This window comes from Micromys minutus (genome assembly GCF_963924665.1).
Source record: "Micromys minutus genome assembly, chromosome: 5".
In the NCBI taxonomy this organism is placed as follows: domain Eukaryota; kingdom Metazoa; phylum Chordata; class Mammalia; order Rodentia; family Muridae; genus Micromys; species Micromys minutus.
This window is the reverse complement of record NC_137974.1, coordinates 69,112,147-69,136,061: the sequence shown is the minus strand read 5'-3', so window position 1 is coordinate 69,136,061 and position 23,915 is coordinate 69,112,147. Positions and strand designations below refer to the sequence as shown.

Sequence of the window (23,915 nt, the reverse complement as noted above, 5' to 3'; positions counted from 1 at the left end):
TGATATATGAGTGTGAATGATAACTGATCAGAAACCATATCATTTGTAAACACCACAGTAGGAAATATGGTAGAAATGTTCAGTGCTTGTTGCCATCAATAAGCATAAGAAACAATAAAATTTAACTCTAGCAAGCATCTATATTCTTATGACTATCAAAAGCAATAAAATATTGAAAATCATTTCCTAAAGCTCAATCCATGATTTTCACAAGCTATACTTTTTGGATTGTTGCTCTGACATAACTTTTCTCTACTTGGAAGCAATTTCTATTATTTTGCCTGCTTAAAGTTCTTGCTGATTATTTTGCTGGAGCATCTTGAAATGCTAACTAGACAAGGAGACCGATGTTCTGCCAATAGCTAAAAGCAAGATGAGAGTTGTTCTATGGTTAATTCTTTGATTTTTATGCTCAATTGTTCAATATGAGCAAGGATCCTCCTCATATTTCTCAGGTTATTTTTATCTCCAACATCTATTTGGTATTTTCCAGAAAATATTTTAGAATAATTGTCTTATTGTTGAAACATAGATCAGCAAAAAATTTTCAGTGAAGAAGCAGAGAGTAAATATTTCATACATTGGAAACCTAATTATTTTTGTCATATATACTCAATTGTGCTATATTATTTTGAAATCAGTCACAAAAATATATATATATTTATAGAGAGATATATAAATAAAATATATAAATAGATATGCTGCTATCCTGGTAATATTTTATTTATAAAAATGCTGAGTAGGCCAGATTTAGCTTCCGTGTAGTAAGCATAATAAAGAATATTTTAAAATCTCCAGCCCCTACTCTATTAAAGCCTATGATTTTGTTCTATTGCATGTTAAATGGGACATGTGCATGCATATATATCTAAACACATTGTTACATGTGTGTGTGTGTGTGTGTGTGTGTGTGTGTGTGTGTGTGCGGTACTTGTATGTTCAACGTGAATGGTATAATGTGATTAGAGATAAGGTTGGGGAAAATCAAGTACTGACAAAATCGTATTCGTATACTTTCATGCAAAAATGCTTAAAATCTGTACATTTATCATTGTTTTTTAAAATAAAGTTGTTCAATTTAAAAATCAAAAAGATAAAGTTGGGGAATTGTTACAGGTCTTCTAACTAGGCAGAGTTTAATTAAATGAGCCAGTAAATGAAAAGAACTTGCCCCAGCTATGGTTCGAGAAAGCAACTTAAAATTGTGTCAGCTTGTCCTCGCTATCATTGAAGGTGAAGGAGTAAAGCTACGGTCCAATGGATGTAGGCTCAGAAGCTAATAACCGTCTTTGCTAACCAGAAAATGGGACATCAGTTCTACAACTGAAAGGATCTGTGGGTGGAAGAGAGACCTCAGTTAAGAAAATGCCCCCATCAGATTTCCTCCAGGCAAGTTTCAGGGCATTCTCTTGATTAATGATTGAAGTGGGCATGCCTAGGTCAGTGCATGTGGTCCACCTCTACACAGGTGATTCTGGGTTGTATAAGAAGGCAGGGCGAGCAAGCCATGAAGAGCATGTGAGTTAGTGGTGTTCTTCCATAACCTGTGCTTAGGTTCCTGTATCTAAATTCCTGCCCTCAGTTGCTGTTCTGACTTCTCTTCATGAGGGACTATAACTTGTGATGTGAAATATACCCATTGCTTCACCAAGATGCCTTCATTCATTGTGTTTCTCATACTAATAAAAATCAAACTAAAAACAAACAAACAAAAAAAAAACAACTGAATGCTCCAGACTTTTGACCTGACATCTGTGGTGCTCTGAGATGCTCCACTTGTGGTAATTTGTTACCACAGCAGTGGAAAGCTAAATGAGCCTGCATTGGAGTTCCCCCACCCCCCAAACAGTGATAAGATAAAGGTGGTCAATATTACTCATTGAGACTAACATTAAGAGTCAACTAGACATAAGCACACTACGTTTTTCTATGAAAACCCCCTGCCTGGTAAAGTGTATCTCAGGGAAACTCCTAAGGAAAGCAAAATCATTGGCAGGGAGAATGGTGAATGGAAGATGGTGGTGGGATAGTAAAGACCACTGAAGGATGCCATGCGATAACACCACCGAGACAGCAAGGGGTGGCATGCATCAGATGCTGGATGAAGAGTAAAGCTAGGATCTGTAGTTAGGCTACATCCCCAAAGTAACTTAGCACATCTTGTCTGAGGGCAGTGGATAGATAGCAGCTGTGCAAATCACCTCGGCCCATTTTTATCTGCATGTAGTTCTTATTAGGGCATATATTCTTGAATATAAACCGAAATAAACCTACTGCTATGTGGAACATACCTAGGTGTTTGTTTATTTATTTAGGTTACATACTACTTTACATTATAGGAAATACATGGTTGTTTCAACCCTTTGTTTGCTGAAAGACATAATGAAATGTACTCATAAAAAGGTACATAATAAAATGTTACCAGTGTGAGCAATGTAGTCACCTATGGGTAAAAAATACTCCAAGATGTATGTATGGAGACAATGAATTTATTTTAAGGCTACACATAAAAAGTTATGACTATAGTTCTACATTTTACTGCTTCCCATGTGACAAATCATTTTCATGAGGAAATAATGAACAGTCAGGTTAATGATATATCTCTGAACTTAGAAAGGGAAGCTGTTATTCTATCTAACCTCTGTCATCCGCTTAGTATGTGCAGTGTAAACATGTAGCAAAAGCTACACGAAATATATGCTCTCTCCCAAATATAAGCTACCTCCTTACGGAGAAGAATGACCTCACAGAGTGCACTTCTCGTTGTACTTGCCTCTGTCTTGCTGTCTTAGCACAGCCCTCTCTTGCTTTTCCATCCTTTTGGTTTAACTGGTCCTCAATACGATGAGTTCAATAGTAGTCTCTTAAGCCTATGAAGATATCCTGAGTCTTTATGGTCTTGTGAATAAAAATATAGCACTATAATTTATATAGTAGTGAGGCTTTCAAGACTCTAGATAAATACTTTTAGTCACAGAAACAGAGAGAGAGAGAGAGAGAGAGAGAGAGAGAGATTAAGAGAGGTGGGGGGTGAGGAAGCGAGGGAGGAAGGGAGGGAGGGAGAATGGGAGGGAAGGAGGGAGGGAGAAAGGGAGGGAGAGAAATACAGAGAGAATGTTAAACCTGAATTTAACTTTCTAATATCACTAAAATCCTATGATATGGAGTATTACTTACCAATGCCTCTAGAACAGACTGAGAATATTCAGTCTATTCACTTTACATGAATTATATATATTTTCTAATTAAAGTATAATTACATCCCCTGCTCTTCCTATGTCACTCCACCCCACTGAAGCAGTCCAAATTAACAGCCACTTTTTCTTTTAATATATATATATATATATATATATATATATATATAAACAAATAAATATATAGATACAACATTCTGTGTTCTTTAAATGTTCACAAGGAATAATAAGGAGTCCTATGTTTGGAAAAAACTAATTTTCCCTTGAGTTCATCTGAATGTCGGGTCTGTGAGACTTTTCCTATCCACACTGGGATATCAGCTCTTACTAGAATTGTTTGGTTGGTCTTTAAGCAACTATATTATTAAGATTCCCCATGGCAGCTTTCCTCTCATAGCTAGAAGCCACAGACTTCCTACTCCTCTGACTCTTACAGTCTTTTCTACTCCTCTTCAGAGGTGTTCCATGAGGCTTAGGTGTAGGAGATCTACTGACGGGAGGTGAGATCTATGCTTCTCTCTGGCTATCATAACGAATATAGAGAATGAAGTCGGGACTTACATTACTTAAAGAAAGTAAGCGGAGTATGTTCTCCTTTTGAGTTCTCTGACAACTCCAGTGACAGGGAGCTCCCCAAACTTCACTGTGCCTCCTAGTGACTAAACTTACCAAATCTAGACTATTGTGTATGTGTGTGTGTGTGTGTGTGTGTGTGTGTGTGTGTGTTGTTCATATGTATTATTAGATGTGTGTGTTTGTTGTGGATGTATGTGTTGTATATATAGACTAAGTTAATTGATTGATTGATTGATTGATTGATTGATTAAAATGATTCAATAGGACATTCTCAGTGAGTTGGGAGAAAATGAATATGAGAAGCTGTGTCAGAATTTGCCTGAAGCAGAAAAATAGACGGGGGAGAGAGAAAGTCAAGTGTTTTGTGGTATAGGTAAAATCTGCTGTCACATAAGGGATTGAGGAATGGAGTGAGAGAAATAGCCTTATGAGCATCAGGACACTTAGGCTCTGGGTTTGACTAGTACCCAAATAAGGGATCTATAGAAATGGGAGAAGTAATGCCTTTGGAGTTAGAACTCAGAAACTACACAATCATAGCAGTGATTGTCAGCAAGCAACTGCAAAGAGGAAGGGCTTTCTGTGTGTAAACTTCCACACCTCAAAAGCAGACAGTTATTCGCTAACATGCCTTCAGGAGTATCAGTTCTCCTGAAGGGTAAATCCCTTACAGATTTTCTGTCATCTTTTAATATTGTGGGCTATTTAGAATTGTATGTCCCCACCAGGGCCAAATGGATGAATCAGATCTCATTGTTTTGACTAAAACATGTGCAAAGTACCACCACCACCACCACCACCACCACCACCACCACCACCACCACCACCACCACCACTACTACTACTACTACTACTACTACTACTATTACTTTGCTTTATTTTCTTTTCCTTACTGGAAACAGGGATTCTTGTGTAGTTCTGGCTGTCCTGCACTCATGCTGTAGACCAGGCTAGCCTACAACTCCAAGATCCTTCTCTGTCTCCCAAGTGCTGGGATTATTCATGTGAATCACTGCTTGGCTAAATAGGTTTTAAAAATTAAAGAAAATCTAAATTTGTATACTTTGTCATGATTTTCCATGACAAAGCGGCTGTCCCATGAAATTAACTGTGACACATTTTCCTTTGTAAGCTGGTATATTACCAAAGAAATGAGAAGAGAGGACCAAAGCATGAGGTCCGGTCATCCTCAGTGGCCTGCAAGCTGCTAATTGTCTGACTATCTATCAATTTTTATTTATCTTTTTATATTTCATTTTTATTTTTTCATTTTAGGGAATATTTTGATAGAATGAACTTATATTTCTGAAAATAAGATAAACCTGAACTTTCAAACGAGATTCTTTTCCTTGCTATAATGTTAAATTTACTATTTCACTAATTTTAGAATAATAGCAATTGTGAGAAGATGGGTATCAACATCTTAGATAACCCTTCCCCATTAAGAAGAGACAACCTTACTCTGGAAAGGAAATACCCAGAAGAATGAGACAGTTTGCTTAGTTGCTGTGGACACTCAGATAGAAGGGGATTTCCTAAAATATTCTAGTGTATTCTCACTTCCCAGATTACATGTGGACAGACTATTTTTCTAACTATAAACCATATATTTTATTTTTAATTGAAAAATAACAGTGATGTACATTTATGGGTTGCAAAGTGATATAGTGACACATGTGCAGTATCAAAATGATCAAATCATGCTAATTAACACATCTATTATCCCAAAAAGTTTCATTTAGACAGGAAAAAAATGAATTTTAGTTATCAATGGCCCAGAATTGTGACTACAGTAAATTATAATAAACTGCATGTCTCCAAATTGCTAGATGAATAGATACCAAACGTAAAATGTCTCCATTTTACTTGTTTTAAAAATAATTATTATACAGTGATATGCCATGACACATGATATCATGTGATCAGAAATTGAATTTTTGGCGACAGGTCCTTCCACATTTACCTTGGTTCTTAGGTAAAGGCTATAAAAACGTGTTTTTCTTTTTATCTCATATGTACATGTTTCTCATGTTATTTGCCCAGTGTTGGCTTTTTTCTAGATCTTGTACATACAATTCTACATACAACTTCATGATCACATGCCTTATCAGTATCTAAAAACTATACTCCACCTCCATGTTAGCTTTTAGTAATACAGAGTCTCAGATTACCTTCAGATACTCCAGAGTGCTTCTGCATCTGATCCAGTGTCTTGACAGCCTTGGTGTTTGTCATGAAGTGAGTGAGTAGGACTCCAGGGGTTCTTTATGCCAAAAGATTTTTTTCCTTCACAAACTAATTTTATAGGCTTTATGTTAGGCTTCCCTGACCCCTGACTTCCTCTGGCCTCATCTTCATCCTTGAGAGTTACATACTTAAATGATTACATTAGGGGGGAAGAATCTAATAATGAAACCACTGTAGAACCATGTTACTGTATAAGAGGTTATGAAGCCCTCTGTACACAGAAAAGGAAAAGAGAAAATAAATCGAATAAAACACGTTGAACATGTTGGCCATGTATTACACTGCAAAACAAATATGTACTTAAAACAGAGGGAAAATCTAAAAGGAAATAGTGAAAGTTCGTTAAGGGACAGCGAAGAATGTCTGTCATAGTTGACAGTCTTGCGGAAGACATAGCTCCACTCCATCACCTCCATCAGCTGAATTGTTCCCTTAATCTGTAGGGACCTTCATACCAGTATAACAGGATCAGTGCCATAGTATAAGGTAGAGTTATGGTTTAATAAAAAAGCCCTGGGGATAAGAAAGTGATGAACACACATGAGAGCCCTGGTGTGGGTTCTCACAAGAGTCTATTTATTAAAAGACATTTTAAATACTTAGTTTCCTTTTGTTTTTGGTGTGTGTTTCTGCACGTGTGTGTGTGTGTGTGTGTGTGTGTGTGTGTGTGTGTGTGTCTGCCCAGTGTGTTTCCAGTGTGTACAGGATCCCAAAGTGTCTGGAAAAAAAGCTGTGGATATTCTGTAATTAACATAGTTTTGAGCTGCCTGATTTGGTGTTGGGAGCCAAACTCCTGTCCTACAAGAGCAATAATTTTTCTAACAGCTGACCTATCCAGCCCAGACAAAGATGTTTTTTGACATAGATTTAGGAAAATATGTTTACGTATGATACTCAGATAAAGAACAAGACATCCATGTGACTACTGTCTTCTCGGGAAAGAAAAATTTTTTCAAATATCCTAGTAATGGACACATACAAGATTTAGGGTTATGGATGGATTTTGTTGTGTAATGGAGTCCTTCATTCCTACACCAGAAGTCACTGGGGTTACTGAAGGTGTTTAGGCTTTGTATTCTTTTAAATGAGGTTTCGGTGTGATTCCTAGCACATCTCATTTGACAGCTAGGCAAAGAGAAAGGCCTCCAACAAATGTTGATTGTGCTGTAGCTTGTGACTCTCCAGTGCCTGAGGTGAAGCTTCAGCCCGACTTCAAATGAATAAACTGCTTCCCATTCCCAACAGTCCTGTCATTTCCTCCATTTTTATAATTTGTTTCATCCTTAGGAAATGTGAGCTACATGCCTTTTAAAAATGCTTAACAGTGTGTAAGCAAGAATTTTTAAATCAATTTCAATTGTGCCATTTTTGAATGATGTCTACAGAGACAGAATATTTGTTTGTTTTGATTTAAAAAAACTTAACAATAACAGAGAATATTTTCTAAACTTTATCAAATGTATGCTGTCTTCATGCATTTAAGTGTCAATTATATACACAGTTTGGTAAATTAGTATCGAGCCCATCTGTCCCATGTACCTGACGACTTTCCCTAGCTAATGAATTTTAAGCCAGCTTGTGCAGGTTCCTTCCCTTACATTCTCCTTGCTTCCGTCATTACATTTTCTTTCTCTTTTCTGTAGCTTTCACCATCCCATCCCTGACACTTCAACACAATAATTTGGAAACTATAACAAATAATTTACAAGTTTATTCTTGGCAGAAGTAGTCGGCCAGTTTTCAGGGTGAATTTGTTGTCTTTAAGAGTTCCTTTGTTGTTTCTCTTTCTTCCTGCTTTCCTCCATATATCTGGATCTAAGTATTAAGACAACCAAATTTGCTATTCTCTGTCCTTCTGAAACTTCTAATGTTATGCTCACTCAGCCTACACACTGGCAACTACACTCCATGCTCGATCCAGAGCATTTACAGGTTTTATGTATGCTTCGTAGGATGGCACACTTCCCACCAGTGTTGATTCTCATTAGGTGGTATTAAAATTTGCTAAGGACAGGAAGTGAGAGAAGCATGAAATAGAATTCAAGAAGTACAAAGGTGGGAAAGACAGGATGAAACCGAGTTCCGTGTGGAGAAAGACTACAAGAAATGTTCTCATCATTTTGAACCACAATGGAGAAGTTAGGGGAAGAACTGAAGTAGCTGAAGGGGTTTGCAATCCCATAGGAAGGACAACATTATCAACCAACCAGAACCCCAGAGCTCCCAAGGACTAAACCACCAACCAAAGAGCACACATGGAGGGAACCATGGCTCCAGCTGCACATGTAGCAGAGGATGGCGTTGTCTGGAATCAATAGGAGAGAAGATTTGGACTTGCAAAGGCTTGATTCCCCAGCATAGGGGAATGCTGGAGCAGTGGGGCTGGAGTGGGTGTGTGGGTTGGGGAGCACCCTCGTGGAAGCAGGGGATATGGGAGATGGGATAAGGGGTTGGTGAGCAGGAGCCTGGAAGGGGAACATATTTGAAATGTAAATAAATAAACAATAAAAAAAGAAGTGTTCTCTCCTTCCTGGTTTTGTGTAAAGTTTGGCCACTAAAAGGAAACTGATATCCAGTACATTAAGATTGGATTGCATTATCAAAACAAACAGGAGGTTCCACCTCGCAGCAGTCAGAATGGCTAAGATCATAAACTCAGATGACAGCAGATGCTGGTGAGGATGACAAGAAAGAGGAACACCCCTCCATTGTTGGTGGGATTGCAAGCTTGTACAAACAATCTGGAAATTAGTCTGGAGGTTCCTCAGAAAACTGGACATAGTACTACCTGAAGACATAGCTATTCCATTCCTGGGCATATACCTAAAAGATGCTACAACATTCAACAAGGACACATGTTCCACCATGTTCATAGCAGCCTTATTTATAAGAGCCAGAAGCTGAAAAGAACCCAGATGTCCTTCAACAGAGGAATGGATACAGAAATTGTGGTGCATTTATACAATGGAGTACTACTCAGCTATTAAAAATATGAAATACCTAGGCAAATGGATGGAACTTGAAGCTGTCATTCTGAGTGAGGTAACCCAGTCACAAAACAACACACATGGTATGCACTCACTGATAAGCGGATACTAGCCCCAGAAAGTTCTGAATACCGAAGGAACAATTCACTGACCTTATGAAGCTCAAAAAATAGAAAGGGCAAAGCGTGGATGCCTCAGTCCTTCTTAGAAGGGAGAACAAATCACTTATGGGAGGAAATACAAGATCAAATAGAGAAGCAGAAATTGAAGAAAAGATCATTCAGAGGCTTCCTCACCTTGAGATCCACCCCATATACAGCCACCAAATCCAAGCACTATTGCTGATACCAAGCTCCTCAGGGGCTCTACCAGAGTCACACAGATATAGCTGAGCTCACTTGCATCTAACTATTGGACTGAACACAGGGACCCCAATGAAAGTGCTAAAGAAAGGACTGAATGAGCTGAAAGGGGTTGCAACCTCATGGGAAGAACATTATCAACCAACCAAACATTTCACAACTCTTACGGACTAAAACTTGAACCATTGAGCACACATGGAGAGACCAATGCCCCCAGTTGCATATATAGCAAAAGATAGCAGTGTCTAACATCAATGTGAGATGAGGCCTTTGGACTAGTGAGGGCAAATTTTCCCAATGTAGGGGACTGCAAAGGCACTGAGGTGGAGAGAGTGATTGGAAGAGGGTGTACCTTCATGGAGACAAGTGTAGGGAGGGGGATGGGAGAGGGAGGAAAGGGATAATATTTGAAATGTAAATACGGAGAGTATCTAATAAAACTTTTTAAAATAAAGATTGGATTGTATTCATATTCTAGTATTTCTTTTTCCTGTCTTAATCTGCAATGAATTTTAAATAATTTAGAAATACCAGGCACTAAAGATAGAGAGACAGATCAGCATTTTGCTTCCTGAAAGGACCTAGATTCTAGTCCCAGAACCCAAGTGGTGACTCACAAACCAATTCTATAGGATCCAGTGCTTGTTTCTGGCCTTTGCATGTTCCAGACACACATATAGTAAACAAACATACATCAGACAAACCATTCATATCCATAGCATTTTTAAACCCACCATATAGGATACTTACTATAGTATCCTATAGAAAGGTGTAACTTAATTCATAGCTAAAAGCAGATTTCCTACTTACACTTGTCTCACATATTTATGAAATGTATACTTCCAAGTCCTCAACAAAATTCTGATAAACCAAGGATAATGAGCCCTTGGAATGAAATAGTAGATGAATATAATGTAACTGAATTCTATAACATTTAAGCTACTTAGAATTTATATAACATTTTAGTTCTTCACAATTTATAAGATGAATTATTAGATTCATGAATCCAAGGACAACCAGACAAGATTTGATAGAGGAAGGTAAAAAATAAAAAAAACAAACTATATTCCTAGACATTTAGGAAGTTTCTTTAAACCCTGTAATTATAGACTTCAGGGCCTCATCTTTGCTTGTTTCCTAAGAGATAAGTATTCTTGGAAAAGGAGCACAGTGTGTCATGTCAACACTGTACTTTAAACTGTGCTGGCCTCAGTCTTGTTACCAGTGACTTAGTTGGATAAGGATATAGTCACATTTGTATCTTAATCCTGTAGAGATTCACAGCTTAGAAAAAGTAATAAATGTGTTGGATGCCAAAAAATGAAACTAAAGGGCTCTCAATAAACTTCTCTGTGTAAGAAGCAATGTCAGTAATACCACTCGACTTTAGGAAGAGATTAAGCAACTAGCTAATGTAATCTTTCATTTAAATTATTATAACCATGTTTTCTAAAATGGGAAAAAAAAGAGTACCACTCGTTTATGCACGGATTGGACTCAAGTGAATGATTTTGCTAAATGGACTTTTAGGATGTGTTTCAGGAAGTGTGTATCACGAAGGATAAAAGAACATGAAGCTACAGGATATGTTTAATGGAAATGTGCTGCCTGATAGAATTTTAAATATGCAAATATTTTACAGAAAGAATTGAGTTGGTTTTGAGTGTGTGTGTGGTGGTGGTGGGGGCGGGAATTAAGACTTTTTCAGTATCAGTACTATTCAAAACAAATAACGTGGTTTGACTTAGTGTAAAAAGAAAACATCTTTTATCCTAAAGGCTATGGTACTCAACACATCATTCTTCAAAATCATTAAATCTAACAGACTTCATTTCTTTTAGAGATTGATTAAATATAACCTCACTAAAATATGACCAGTTGATGAAAGTTCTGTTACAGGACCCTGAAAGGGGACAGTTAGCACAACCGGCTTTATAGGAAAAGCCACTAGAGTATAACATAGTGATGGTATGTTTACATGTGTAAATGCAGGGAATTTCACTCTATTAGAGATGCTGTAAATACTTTGGTCTTCATAAAATAATTGCTCAGTTATAGTCAGAGAAATAAATGCAACATAGAAATCACCATAAGATAAACCTATACAGTACATTGGACTTTAGCTTTTATTTTTGACAAATTAAATAGCAATTATAGTTGAAATAAAGACACTTCTTTGCTAGAATTTCACAAAATATGTGACAAAATAAATGGGAAAAAGTGCATTATTGGTAATTATTTTATTTACATTTCAAATGTGCCTCCCCTTCCAGGTTTCCCCTTTACAACCCTCATCCCATCCCTGCCTCATCCCGCTTCTATAAGGATGCTCCCCCACCCACCCCATCCCACCTCACTTCCCTAGCATTCCCCTATGTGGGGTATGCAGGCACCCATGGGACCAAGGGCCTCCCCTCCCACTGATGGCAGATAAGGCCATCCTCTCCTACATATGCAGCTGGAGCCATGGGTCTCTACATGTGTACTCTGGTTGGTGGTTAAGTCCCTGGGAGCATTAGGGTGTTTGGTTAGTTGATATTGTTGTTCCTCCTATGTGGTTGCAATCCCCTTCGGCTCCTTCAATTCTACTGTTCCACTGGAGTCTCCATCTTCTATCTGATGGTTGGCTGAGAGCATCCACATCTATATTGGTCAGGTGCTGAGGAGGCTCTCAGGGGACAGCCATACCAGGCTTCTGTCAGAAATCACTTCTGGGCATCAGCAATAGTATCTAGGTTTGGTGTTGGCAGATGAGATGGATCCTTAGGTGAGGCAGTCTCTGAATGGCCAGTCCTTCAGTCTCTGCTCCACCCTGTCCCTGCATTTCCTTTAGACAGAAACAAATCTGGGTCAGTATTTTTGAGATGGTTGAGTGGCCCCATCCCTCAACAGGGACCGTACCTAACCTTGGGATATAGTCTCTACAAGTTCTCTTTCCTCTCTGTTGGGTATGTCAGATAATATAATCCCTGTTAGATCCTGGGAGCCTCTTGCTTTCCTGGCATCTGGGAAATTCTAGTGGTTACCCACGAGTCCCCCCTCCTCCACTGCTACACATCGTCCTTCAATTTCCTGAACCACTGCACTTCTCCCCTATCTACTACACCTGATCCTGCGGCCTCTTTTCTCCTGCTCCAATTCCCCTCTCTCCCTCTACTTCCCATGATTGTTTTATTCCCTTTTCTGAGGACTGAAGCACCCATATGTTGGTATGGTCTTCCTTGGGTTTCATATTGTCTGTGAGTTGCATCATGGGTATTCTGAGATTTTTGTGCTAAGATCCACTTATCCTTGAGAGCACACCATACGTGTTCTTTTGTGATTGGGTTTCCTCAATCAATCAGGAAGATATTTTCTAGTTCCATCCATTTGACTGCAAGTTTCATGAAATCATGTTTTTAATGGCTGATTAGTACTCCACCGTGCAATTGCACCACATTTTCTGATCCATGCTTCTGGTGAGGAACATCCAGGTTTGTTCCAGATTCTGGCTCTTATAAGTAGGGCTGCTGGAGAACGTGGAGAATGTTTCCTTGTTATATGTTGGAGCATCTTTAGGGTATATGCCCAGGAGTGGCATATAGCTCAGGTAGTTCTATGTCGTTTTCTAAGAAGTCGGGGGACTGACGTCCAAAGTGGTTGTACCAGCTTACAATTCCACCAGCAATGGAGCAGTGTTCCTGTTTCTCCACATTCTTGCCAGCATCTGCTGTCACCTATTTTTGATCTTAGCCATTTTTACTAGTGTGAGGTGGAATCTCAGGGTTGTTTTGATTTGTATTTCCCTGATGACTGAAGATGCTGAACATTTCTTTAGGTGCCTCTAGACCATTTGAGATTCCTCAGTTGAGAATCTTTGTTTAGCTCTGTACCCCACTTGTAATAAGGCTATTTGGTTCTCTGGAGTCTAACTTCATGAGTTCTTTGTATATATTGGGTATTTATATTATCAGCCCTATTAAGGTTGATAAAGATCTTTTTCCAATCTATTGGTTGCCATTTTGTCCTGTTTACAATGTCCTTTGCCTTACAGAAATTTTGCAATTTCATGAGATTCCATTTGTCTTTAGTTGATCTTAGAGCATGAGCCATTAGTGTTCTCTTCAGGAAAATTTCCCATGTGCTCCTGGCTTCAAAGCTGGTCCCATTTTCTCTTTTAGTTTCAGTACAGCTGGCTTTAAGTGGAGGTTCTTGGCCCACTTGGACTTGAGATTTGTATATGGAGATAAGAATGGATCAATTTGCATTCTTCAGCAGGCTGACCAGCACTTGAGCCAGCACCATTTGTTGAATGTGCTGTCTATTTTCTACTGGATAGTTTTGGCTTTCTTGTCAAAGATCAGGTGACCATCAGTGTCAGGGCTTAACTCTAGGTCTTCAATTCTATTCCACTGATCTACCTGTCTGTCTTGTACCAGTGCCATACTGTTTTTATCACTACTGCTCTATAGTACAGCATACCTAAGCAATTAAAGAGAAATATGAAACAAACCAATAGCCAACATCAAACTAAATGGAGAGAAACTTAAAGCAAATTTTAGTAAAATCAGGGACAATACAAAGCTGCCCACTTTCTCCCTATCTAATCAATATAATACTCAATGTTCTGGCCAGAAAAATTAGACAACAAAAGGACGTCAAGGGGATACATATTGGAAAAGGAAGAAGTCAAAATATCACTATTTGGGGATGATGTGATAGTATGCTAAAGTGACCCCAAAAATTTGACCAGAGAGCTTCTACAGCTGATAAACAAACTTCAGCAAAGTGGTTCGATATAAAATTACCTCAAACAAATCAGTAGTCTTTCTCAACTCAATGATAAAAGCACTGAGAAAGAAATTACAGAAATGACCCTGTTCATAATATCCACAAATAATGTAAAATATCTTGGGATGACTCTAACCAAGAAAGTGAAAGTTCTATATGATAAGAACTTCAAGTCTCTGGAGAAATGTAAACTTCTAACATAAAAGATACTAATTGGTGTATCTTTATCATGGTTTTTTGTGAGATTATAGTCATTTTTCATTTTGTATTTTACATAGCTCATTGATTTTTATATGTGGACTTATGGCATATTTTCTTCTCTGTTTATTTTTAGGGCACATTGAACCCATATTGCGTGCTATGGGATGACTCAAAATCGTAAGTGGCCAGTGCTTTGCAATGTTGCATTTTTATTATTATTCAATGTACATTAAATGATCATAGCTATCTGATATTTAACTGGACTGTAATTCAATGGGATGTGGGTTTTTCTCTGAAGACACTCTCCGCCTGAGCCTGCAGGGCAGCATGATCAATATATTTGTGGGATCAAAATACCATCAGTTTTTTTTTCCAGATAAGATTATATAGTGTGTAAGGCATATTAGGATACAAATTCCATGGATATATTTTTGAGCTCTGATATTTTAGAGCTGTAAAATATTAAACATTTTTTTCATCATGCCTTAGTAATTCAGATTAGCCTCATAGCAGGAAACAGTGAGGTCTCTGGTCATTTAACAAAAACATTAATGATCTGGAGTCTGATACAGAGGTATAATATATATACATACACACACACACACACACACATATATATATATATATATATATATATATATATATATATATATATATACATTATAAGGTATACTGTTATTAAACTGAATTGTTTTAAACTGTTTTTATATTCATATATTTTAGGAATTCATTCAAACAAAAGAAAGTAATGGCACTAAACAAACATGAGTGAGACTTCCATTTTCTTTTTATTTTTACACTTATAATTAGCTGCAGTGTCTGGTTATGCTCATCATCAGAACAATGATAACTCTGAGGTTTTGATCATGAAAGGTAAAAAACAGGTAGTTAATTCTTAGACTCATGCATATTCTGAGCTTTTTTTCCTTTGCTCTGATTTGTTTTGTTGAATGGGGGCCCAATGAATGCCAAATGAATCCCACAGGTAATACTGCCAAATGGGTGTTCCTGGAACATTTTCTACATGCCATTCATTCTAAATATGATCTAGCTTTAAGATTTTTATGATGCTACAGTTTTCCATCAGAGAGTCTATAAGGAAATGTTAAAATTCTACAAATTATAATTATGTTCGAGCGTAGAGTACTTGGTGAAAATTTTAATTAGTTTTTCTGGTGAGGAAAAAGTCAGTAACATTAATAATTTGCAGCATAATTTCTGATATTTTGTGGGTTGTCTTTTGGAGCCTTAGATCCATAAGAAAAAACCAAACTTGCTCTGGTGATAACATGGGATGAATACTTTGATGCATGTCATTGGTGCTTTCTTTTAAAACCATTGCTGAGAAATTTATCATAGTAAGATTTTCCAAAACCTTGCTATATATAATCCAACTGCTAGAGAAAATGTTGGTTGTGTATTCTAAGTTGCTTGGGATACTTTATGACCAAAGTAGGGTAAAAGATTATCAGAATCTCAAGGAATGTTTTCTGCTAAAGAAACGTGCATGATATTTTATATTTTTTGGTGAAACCATATTGAAACGGATTCTGTATGCCTGTGCATATTCAGCATCTTGATTTGAATAATAAGAAATTTATATTTTTTTTTTACTGAATAGAGTATATGCCTTTATTGGTGCCAAAATAAACTTTAAAAAAAATCTAATTAGAACTACTAATGGGACACTTCAAAGTGACAAGAAGTATCCCCAGGTTGATACCTTTCTGGTTTCCTCTTAGAAAGCAGGTGGTAGTTTTAATTTAAAAAGCTGTAGGTGTGTGATGTCTGGGGTTCGGGTAACCTCAGACATACATCATACTCTTTTTCTCAGCATGTGCTTCTGAGTTGACTCATATCTATCTCAGAGAACATCAGTAGCTTGGCAAAAAAGCTCACACATAATCCTTGAAGATTCTTGAGGGAAAGCGTTGAGGAGGCAATGTATGTGTTCTTGTATCACCAAACAGATCATCCACATAGACCAGTATTGCTCTCACTTACTTCCTTGATAAATCTGTTTCAAAAAAAAAAAAAAATCAGTTTTCCAGAGTGAGGAAATTTATCTCAGCACACTTTCTTTCAGAATGTGTCTTTTCCAAGTATCTTTTCTCAGTGAGTTTGAAACAGTGAAGAAAGAGATAACTCTATAGCTTCCTTGCACATTTATTCAATTTAATTGTATTTCATGGTAAGTGGAATAATAATTTTAGTGTTTCAAGAGTTAAATTTAAAGATAAACTGACTAAGTAAAATTAATAATGGATAGATAGTAAGATTTCTTTCTGTAGAGAAATGGGATAAAATAAACACCTCATTAGTTTGTTTATTTAAGTTTGAGGTCTTTGTATGTAGACCTGGGTACCCTGGAACTTGTTATATAGACCAGGCTGTTCTCAAACTCACAGAAGTCTTACTTCTGCTACCTCCAAAATCAGGAATTGCCCCACCATGCCTAGCTTAAGTGGTAGTTTTAAGATTCTATTTATGATGTTAGAATTATGTGTTTTGATTTAGTTTATAAAATTTCCATCTTTAAAATTTTTTTAAAACGTGTTTTTAATTGAAGAACAAATACATAATTATATATTATTTGCACAACTGTAAAACATTCTGCTAAGGTCAAAAGTCCCACTGATCTCATATTATGTCTCCATATCTACCCATCACTAAGGTCATGCCTGCATCATATAATTTCTGATATCCTTTTATACACTTTCTTGAGCATGCAGTCATAGATGTCAATACTATTTTACACAAGTGTTATATTCTATGTCATAATCGAGAGCCTTAATTTTAAATAAAACTGCCTTGGAAGTATTTATAACAATCTCATTGAATCCCTCATACTGGCTACATACAGAAAATTTATAATTTAAGTAGCATTTTTTATATGAGGCCTGTCCCTCATCCCTATGGATACAGGACTGTAATGTCACGGATTTTAGGAAGCTGAGACCAAAAGATCATCACTTTAAGATGTCTGAGCTGCAGAGTGAATTCAAGGCTAGCCTGGGCAATGATATAGTAAGAAATTATTTCAAGATAGAAAGTGAAACAAATACTGTATATGCAGCTTAATAGTAGAAAATTAAATCAAAATATCACAAAATAAGTGCATTGGAGAGTGCTGTAGTCGTTTCTTTGACATTACATGTATACTATTCTTCTATTCTCTTCTTTGTGTTTCCCACTATAGATTATTCTCACCACATTGTCTCTTGTCCAATTCATGTCACTCTATATTACATTATTTGGCCATTATTTTTCTACTTCTTCTTCACTTTTTTATTTAAAAATAATTTTTCTCTGGTATATTATATCCCAAGCACAGTTTCCACTCCCTCTACTCCTCCTAGCTCCCTACCACCTCCACTGTCCCTTATCCATTTCTTCATAAAAGACCAGGTTTCCAAGAGACAAAAGCAAACAATGTACAGTAAGACAAAATGAAACCCTTCATGCCAAGACTGGATGAAGCAACCCAATTGAAAGAAAATAGCCAGAAATATGCTGTTTCACAATGTTAGTAATCCCACAATAAAACACAGCTAAAAGCCTTCACATGTATGCAGAGAACCTGGTACAAATCAGTGTAAACCCTGTGCTTTCCATTCCTGTCTCTGTGAGCCCATGCGAACCCTGTGTAATTGGTTAAGTTCACCTGGTGTCCTCCATCTTCTGAGACTCCTACACCCTTCCCTCCCTGCTTCTGCTGTATTCCCTGATCTCGGAGGTGAGAGAGTGGAGACTTCAACAGTAGACTGTCTCTTGCATAATGTCTGGCTGTGGATCTCTGCAACTCCTCCCATCTGCTGCTGGAGGAAGCCTCTCTGATAACCACTGGACATGGCACCAATCTATGAGGATAGCAGAATATCATTCAGATTCATTTTATTCTTTTTTCCAAGCTTGTTTTCTTCTACCCTAGGTCTCTAGGCTATCCAGTGTCCAGTTTCTGGCCATCCAAGTAGTAGTGTAGGGCATGATTTCGCTCCTGTGGCATTAACCTCAAATTAAATATTGGTTGAAGACTCACACAGGTTCTGTGCCACCATTGAACCAGCACATCTTGCAGGCAGAATGGATTTGAGGTACAGGGATTTGTGGCTGGGTTGGTGTCTATCTTTCTATTTCTGTAGCCTAAAGAGTACCTTCTTAGACCAAAAGGACTAGGACTTGAGGGTGACGGCTCCAACTTGCATCAGCTTGACTTCTCTATGTTCTATATGTGAAGGTTGTTATCAGGAATGGGGCCCTACTTTTAGTTTTCAGAAAGTGATTGATCTTATGTCATAGTCTTGGTTGTTTAGGGAACTCTATGGGACCTCTTCAGCCAAGATTTTAACAAAATGTAACCCAGTCCCACCAGTGGAAGCCATGCCTGACTAAAGAAGGCCAGGCCAGACTTCTTGTCTTCCATTACTAGGAGTCCTACAAGGTCACCTTTATAGATGACAGGAAGTTGCAACTATACTACACCACCCTCTAAATAACCTCCCAATTCCAGCTGCCTCTTTCCATTCTTTCTCCTGCATCCATCTTCCACCCCACACCTGATCCCTTTTATTCTCTTCCCTACTGGCCCATATACCATGCTCAGAACCTATTCTGCTTCCTCTTCTGAGAGAAATCCATGCTTCCACCCTATAGGTCTCCCTTACCTGCTGTGGATTATAGCATGATTATCATTTACTTAACACCTAAAAGCCACTTACAAATGAGTACATACTTGTCTTTCTGGCTCTTGGTTATCTCATTCAGGATGATATTTCTAGTTGCATTTATTTGCCTGCAAATTTCATATTATTTTTAAAGCTCCAAAAAGTACAACATTGTATAAATGCACTACATTATCTTCAGTTTATCTATTCTTCATCCGAGGGACACCAAGATCGATTCTAGTTTCTGGTTTACATGAATAAAGTGGCAATGAACATAGTTGAGAAAGTTTCTTTGCCATAGGATAGAAAATCTTTTGGGTATATCCCCAAAAGTGGTATTGGGGGTCTTGGGGTAGATTGATTTCCAATGTTCTGAGGTACCATCATATTTTATTTCCATAGTTGCTTTACAGTTTGCACTTTTACAAGCAATAGAGGAGTGTAACAACTGATCTACTTCCTTGTCAGCATGAACTGTCATTTGTGTTATTGATGTTAGCCATTCTGAGAAGTAGAAATTAGAATCTCAAAATCTCAGAGTCATGTTGGTTTGCTTTTCACTCATGGATAAGAGTATTGAACATTTACTTAAGCATTTCTCAGCCATTTCAGATAGCGCTACTAAGAATTCTCCATTTATATCTGTAGCCCAATTTAATTGTACTATTTGGTTTTTTAATATCTAGTTCTTTATCTGATATATAAATATCTTGAGTTATTTATATATTTTAGATATTATATATCTATCAGATTATGAATTTAATAAAACATTTTCCCATTCCATAGACTGCCTGTTTGTCCAATTGACAATGTTCTTTCCATTACAGGAGCTTCCCAGCTTTATGAGGTCCCATTTATTCACTGTTGGTCTTAGTGCCTGTTCAACAGGAGTTCTGTTCAAAAAGCATTTTCTGAGCCAATGCCTTCCACACTGTTCCACACTTTCTCTTCTTTTGGGTTCAGTGTGTCTAGTTTTATGTTGGGGTCTTTGATCTAGTTGGACTTGAATTGTATGCAGGGTGATCATTATGCATGTGCTAAGGACCAGCCTCAGCATAGAGGGTGATTCCTGAGAGGACTGTTTGAGAGTAGTAAAGAACAGAAATCATTGGGTACAGCTATGGGCTGTGTTCTGTTTAAGACAGCATTATCTGGAGATCATTAGACAACTCATCTACATAGCTCAGCTCTCACAAACCAAAGCCAGACTATTTTATTTATATATCAATTCAGTCATTTACTCCAAGTTCCCCTTTGGGAATCCCAGGAATTAATATTCTATGACCCCAGCCTCTTGAATCTTAGAAATAGTCAGTAAGCACCTTTTTCTTCACATTGCAAATGAATTCAGAGATCCGCTTGCCTTTGCAAGCACAAAAAATAAACTTGCTGGGTGGGATCCAGCTCTGAGTTCACTGTTCCCATGAGTCCTTGGTTATATGGTCATTTTCTTGTACTTTAACTATGTTGGGCTAATGAAAACCTGCTGTAGTGAGATAGCTAGACTCTGCTGGAGACATGTTAATTGTGTTCTTATGCTAGCATCTAGGATCTGGGTTTAAGTGCTGATTTCTGGATTTTCTTGGCTGAGCTGAAGGTTTTTCTTTTTCTTTATTTTCTCTTCCCTTTCTAGATTTTTCAGAGCATGTGTTTGCTGAATGTTGTTTGTTTTTCTAGCCTACTCATAGCTCATGTATTCATGGGGGAATGCTGGTGTTGGAGGTTGGAGGAATGGGGAACCAGGAAGAGAAGACCTGAGAAATTCACAGGAGACATGGAGAGGTTTAGGAAAGCTGCCCATGATGTTCTGTTTTCATGCTATGTGTGACTCTGAGAAATAGGTCTGGAGTAATAAAGAGAAAGGGGAAGTTCTAAAAGCAGCTTACCTGGTCTTCTGACAGAAGTACCATTTTTCCTAGTTTTCTAGTGAGTAAACTATTTGCTTTTTGTCTTTTCCAAATACTGTAAGAAACAAGTTTTATATTTCTTATTCATCATACTTCCAATGCTACTATAAAGCTTGTAGTGTTATATATCCAACACATACCCATTAGCTAGATTTATGTAAAGATAAGGACTATCCTGCGTCTTGGGCATATTCCCTAGTTAAAAATTCTTTCTTGTTCTGGTTTGCATTAACAGTCTAGAACTGTTTCTATCAACTCTCAGAAACTAGAACCAGATTTCACGCTTCAATCTTATTTATAAGATAATCTATTATCTAGGTGATGCCTCGTAGAAGCTTTTTAGTTGACACACATTAGATACTCCATATTTAGACTATTTCAAAACAGATTTTGTTCTTTCTTTGGTTCAATAATTATTATAGAATGCAGATGGTTCTTTTTAAAACTTTCCATTGAAACTGGAGCAATGGCTCAGCAGGTGAGGGCACTTGTTTTTATATAAGACCTGAATTCTGTTCCCAGCTCCCATATGGTGCCTATCAGCTGTCTGTACCTTTAGTTCTAGAAGAGCACACTGGCACGTGCCATGCCTGATCCTGTCTCAAAAAAGGAGGCAGGCAATGAAAAGTATTAATTTCCTCTCAAGATTATATGATTAAAGTTTCAGTGGAAGAAAGCACAGTAAACTGTCAATATTTTTATTTTTCTACCTTACTGTGGATTCTTTCTTGATGAAGGATCATAGATACATATTTTCTCAAAAGGTCATGATTCAAAATGGCCTTCTCTTATCTTTCCTTAGAAAAGTTTTCCTTTTTATTCTTAAAATAGATGGACCCAACATGCTAACCAATATGTAGCAGAGGATGGCCTTGTCAGGCACCAATGGAAGGAGAAGCCCTTGGCACTGTCAAGGCTCCATGCCCCAGTGTAGGGAAATGTCAGGGCAGGGAGGCAGGAGGGGGTGGGCAGCACCCTCATAAACGCAAGAAGAGGGGATTTCAGGAGGGAACACCAGGAAAGGGGATAATTATTGAAATGTAAATGAAAACAATATTCAACAAAAGAAAAAAAAGAAAGGCTTTTAAAGAAACACCACATATTTGTGAGCAAAAGTGATGATTTGGGCAAAATCCAGCATGGCACAGTATCCCTAGCCACCTGCATGTAGATGTAAAGAAAAATGTTTTCAATTGTAACATAAATTTTGTATTATTAACACTTCAGAGTCTAACTTCCTGAACAAGGTTTCTTAAATTTGTTAGTATGTGAATGAAACCTTCTTAACTGGCAGTTTATACAAGTACCATAAGACTAGCAGCACACTGGGACGTTTAGCATGGTTCCTTTTTCACACACCCAAGACAAGTGAAATGCTGCTATGTTTTCTGGTTTGTTTTTGTTTTTGTTTTTTGGTTTTTTTTTTTTTTTTGTTTCTTTGTTGTCCATTGTCATGACCCCCATTACAGAGACTGGGAAAACCTAGCCTTTGGCACAACTCACTCCTGATTCTGCTTTTATAAGTAAAGCTTTGTGAGTCTGGCCATACCTCCTTGTTGTTTGAAGCTGTACTATATATGGGCACAAGGTGAATCAGATCAGAGGCTACCTTGCCCACAGGTACTAAGGTATGAAGTCTTGAATTCTTGTATATGTGTAACAAATTGTCCACCCCTGTGAAAAACACAGGCTTCAAGCATTTTTCCTTTTCTGACACACAAGAAGTATTGATTATAGTTCACATCAGAATAAATTAATGAAAATGATTACAAGCTTGGGTCAGCATGGGCTACCCAAGGGTAGAGAGGATCGATGCTTCATTACCTCTGGGATCAGTCATCTTTCCAAACACAGCTACTCCCGTAACCTGTCTCATCTTCTGAAAGTTTTCTCTTGACCTTCTTGTTTCATCAGCTCTCTTCAGTGTTTCTGCTTAGCATCATTACACTTTTGTTCCTCTGCGGTGATCTGAAGATAGTTTGAGTTCGTGTGTGGAAGTTAGAATTTCTGTCATGTGGTGTCAAGAAGGTGGAAACTGTGAGTATGGTGCTCACAGGAGAGGCCTTTGGGAACGATGAAGATGAATAAGATCATCTCAGTGAGCTCCATGACTGCGTGCTGGTGGCTTCATTAAAGGAGAGCATGCTGCATGCTGTCTCTTGCCTTGTGATTGATGCCTTGTGCTACCTCATGGTTGCCAGAGCATCACCAGATACAGGTTCTTAACCTTGTTCTTCCAGAAAAAAAGTTCTATTGCTCACGAAGTTACCCAGCCTCAAGTATATTGTCAGAGGGATGCCAAAGGACAATTATATTATCTCTCATGTATCCATTTTAATGGGGCATCCAGTTCACTAATTCTGTCTTCAGTTTTGTCCAAACATTTAAAAAAAATTTTATTGGATATTCCCTGTATTTAAACTTCAGATGTTATCCCCTTTCCCCTCAATCCCATCCCCCTCTCCCTCCCATAACTTCCACGAAGATGCTCCCACTCCCACCTACCCTCTCCCACCTCAGCACCTTGGTATTCCCCTACACTGGGAAAAAGAGCCTTAGCTGGACCACAGGCTAATCCTCCCATTGATGCCAGAGAATGCTACTCTCTGCTACATATAAACCTGGAGCCATGGGTCTCTCCATGTGAACTCATTGGTTGGTGTTTTAGTCCCTGGGAGCTTTGATGGGTTTGTTTGATTGATAATTTTGTTCTTACCATGGGGTTGCAGATCCTTTCAGCTACTTCAGTCCTTTCTATAACTCCTTCATTGGGGTCCTCTTGTTCAGTCTGATGGTTAGCTATAAGCATCCTCCTCTGTATCAGTATGGCTCTGGCAGAGCCTCTGAGGAGGCATCCATATCAGGTTTCTGCCAGTAAGAACTACTTGGCATCAGCAATATAGCATGTGTTTTTAGTAGCTGCATAGAGGATGGATCCCCAGGTGAGGAAGCCTCTGAATGATCTTTTCTCCAACCCCTGCTCCACTATTTGTCTCTTTATTTCCCC

General features: G+C 37.9%; 1 protein-coding gene across 1 annotated transcript in view; it reads left to right on the top strand.

The window, feature by feature from the left end:
* ADGRB3 (adhesion G protein-coupled receptor B3) overlaps positions 1-23,915 on the top strand; it is a gene marked incomplete at both ends in the record, with an annotated part of 694,930 nt that overhangs the window by 380,842 nt on the left and 290,173 nt on the right. Inside the window, one exon of the mRNA XM_080917177.1 lies at positions 14,471-14,514. Coding sequence (XP_080773303.1) covers positions 14,471-14,514 — 44 coding nt within the window. The remainder of the gene's footprint in view (positions 1-14,470; positions 14,515-23,915) is intronic.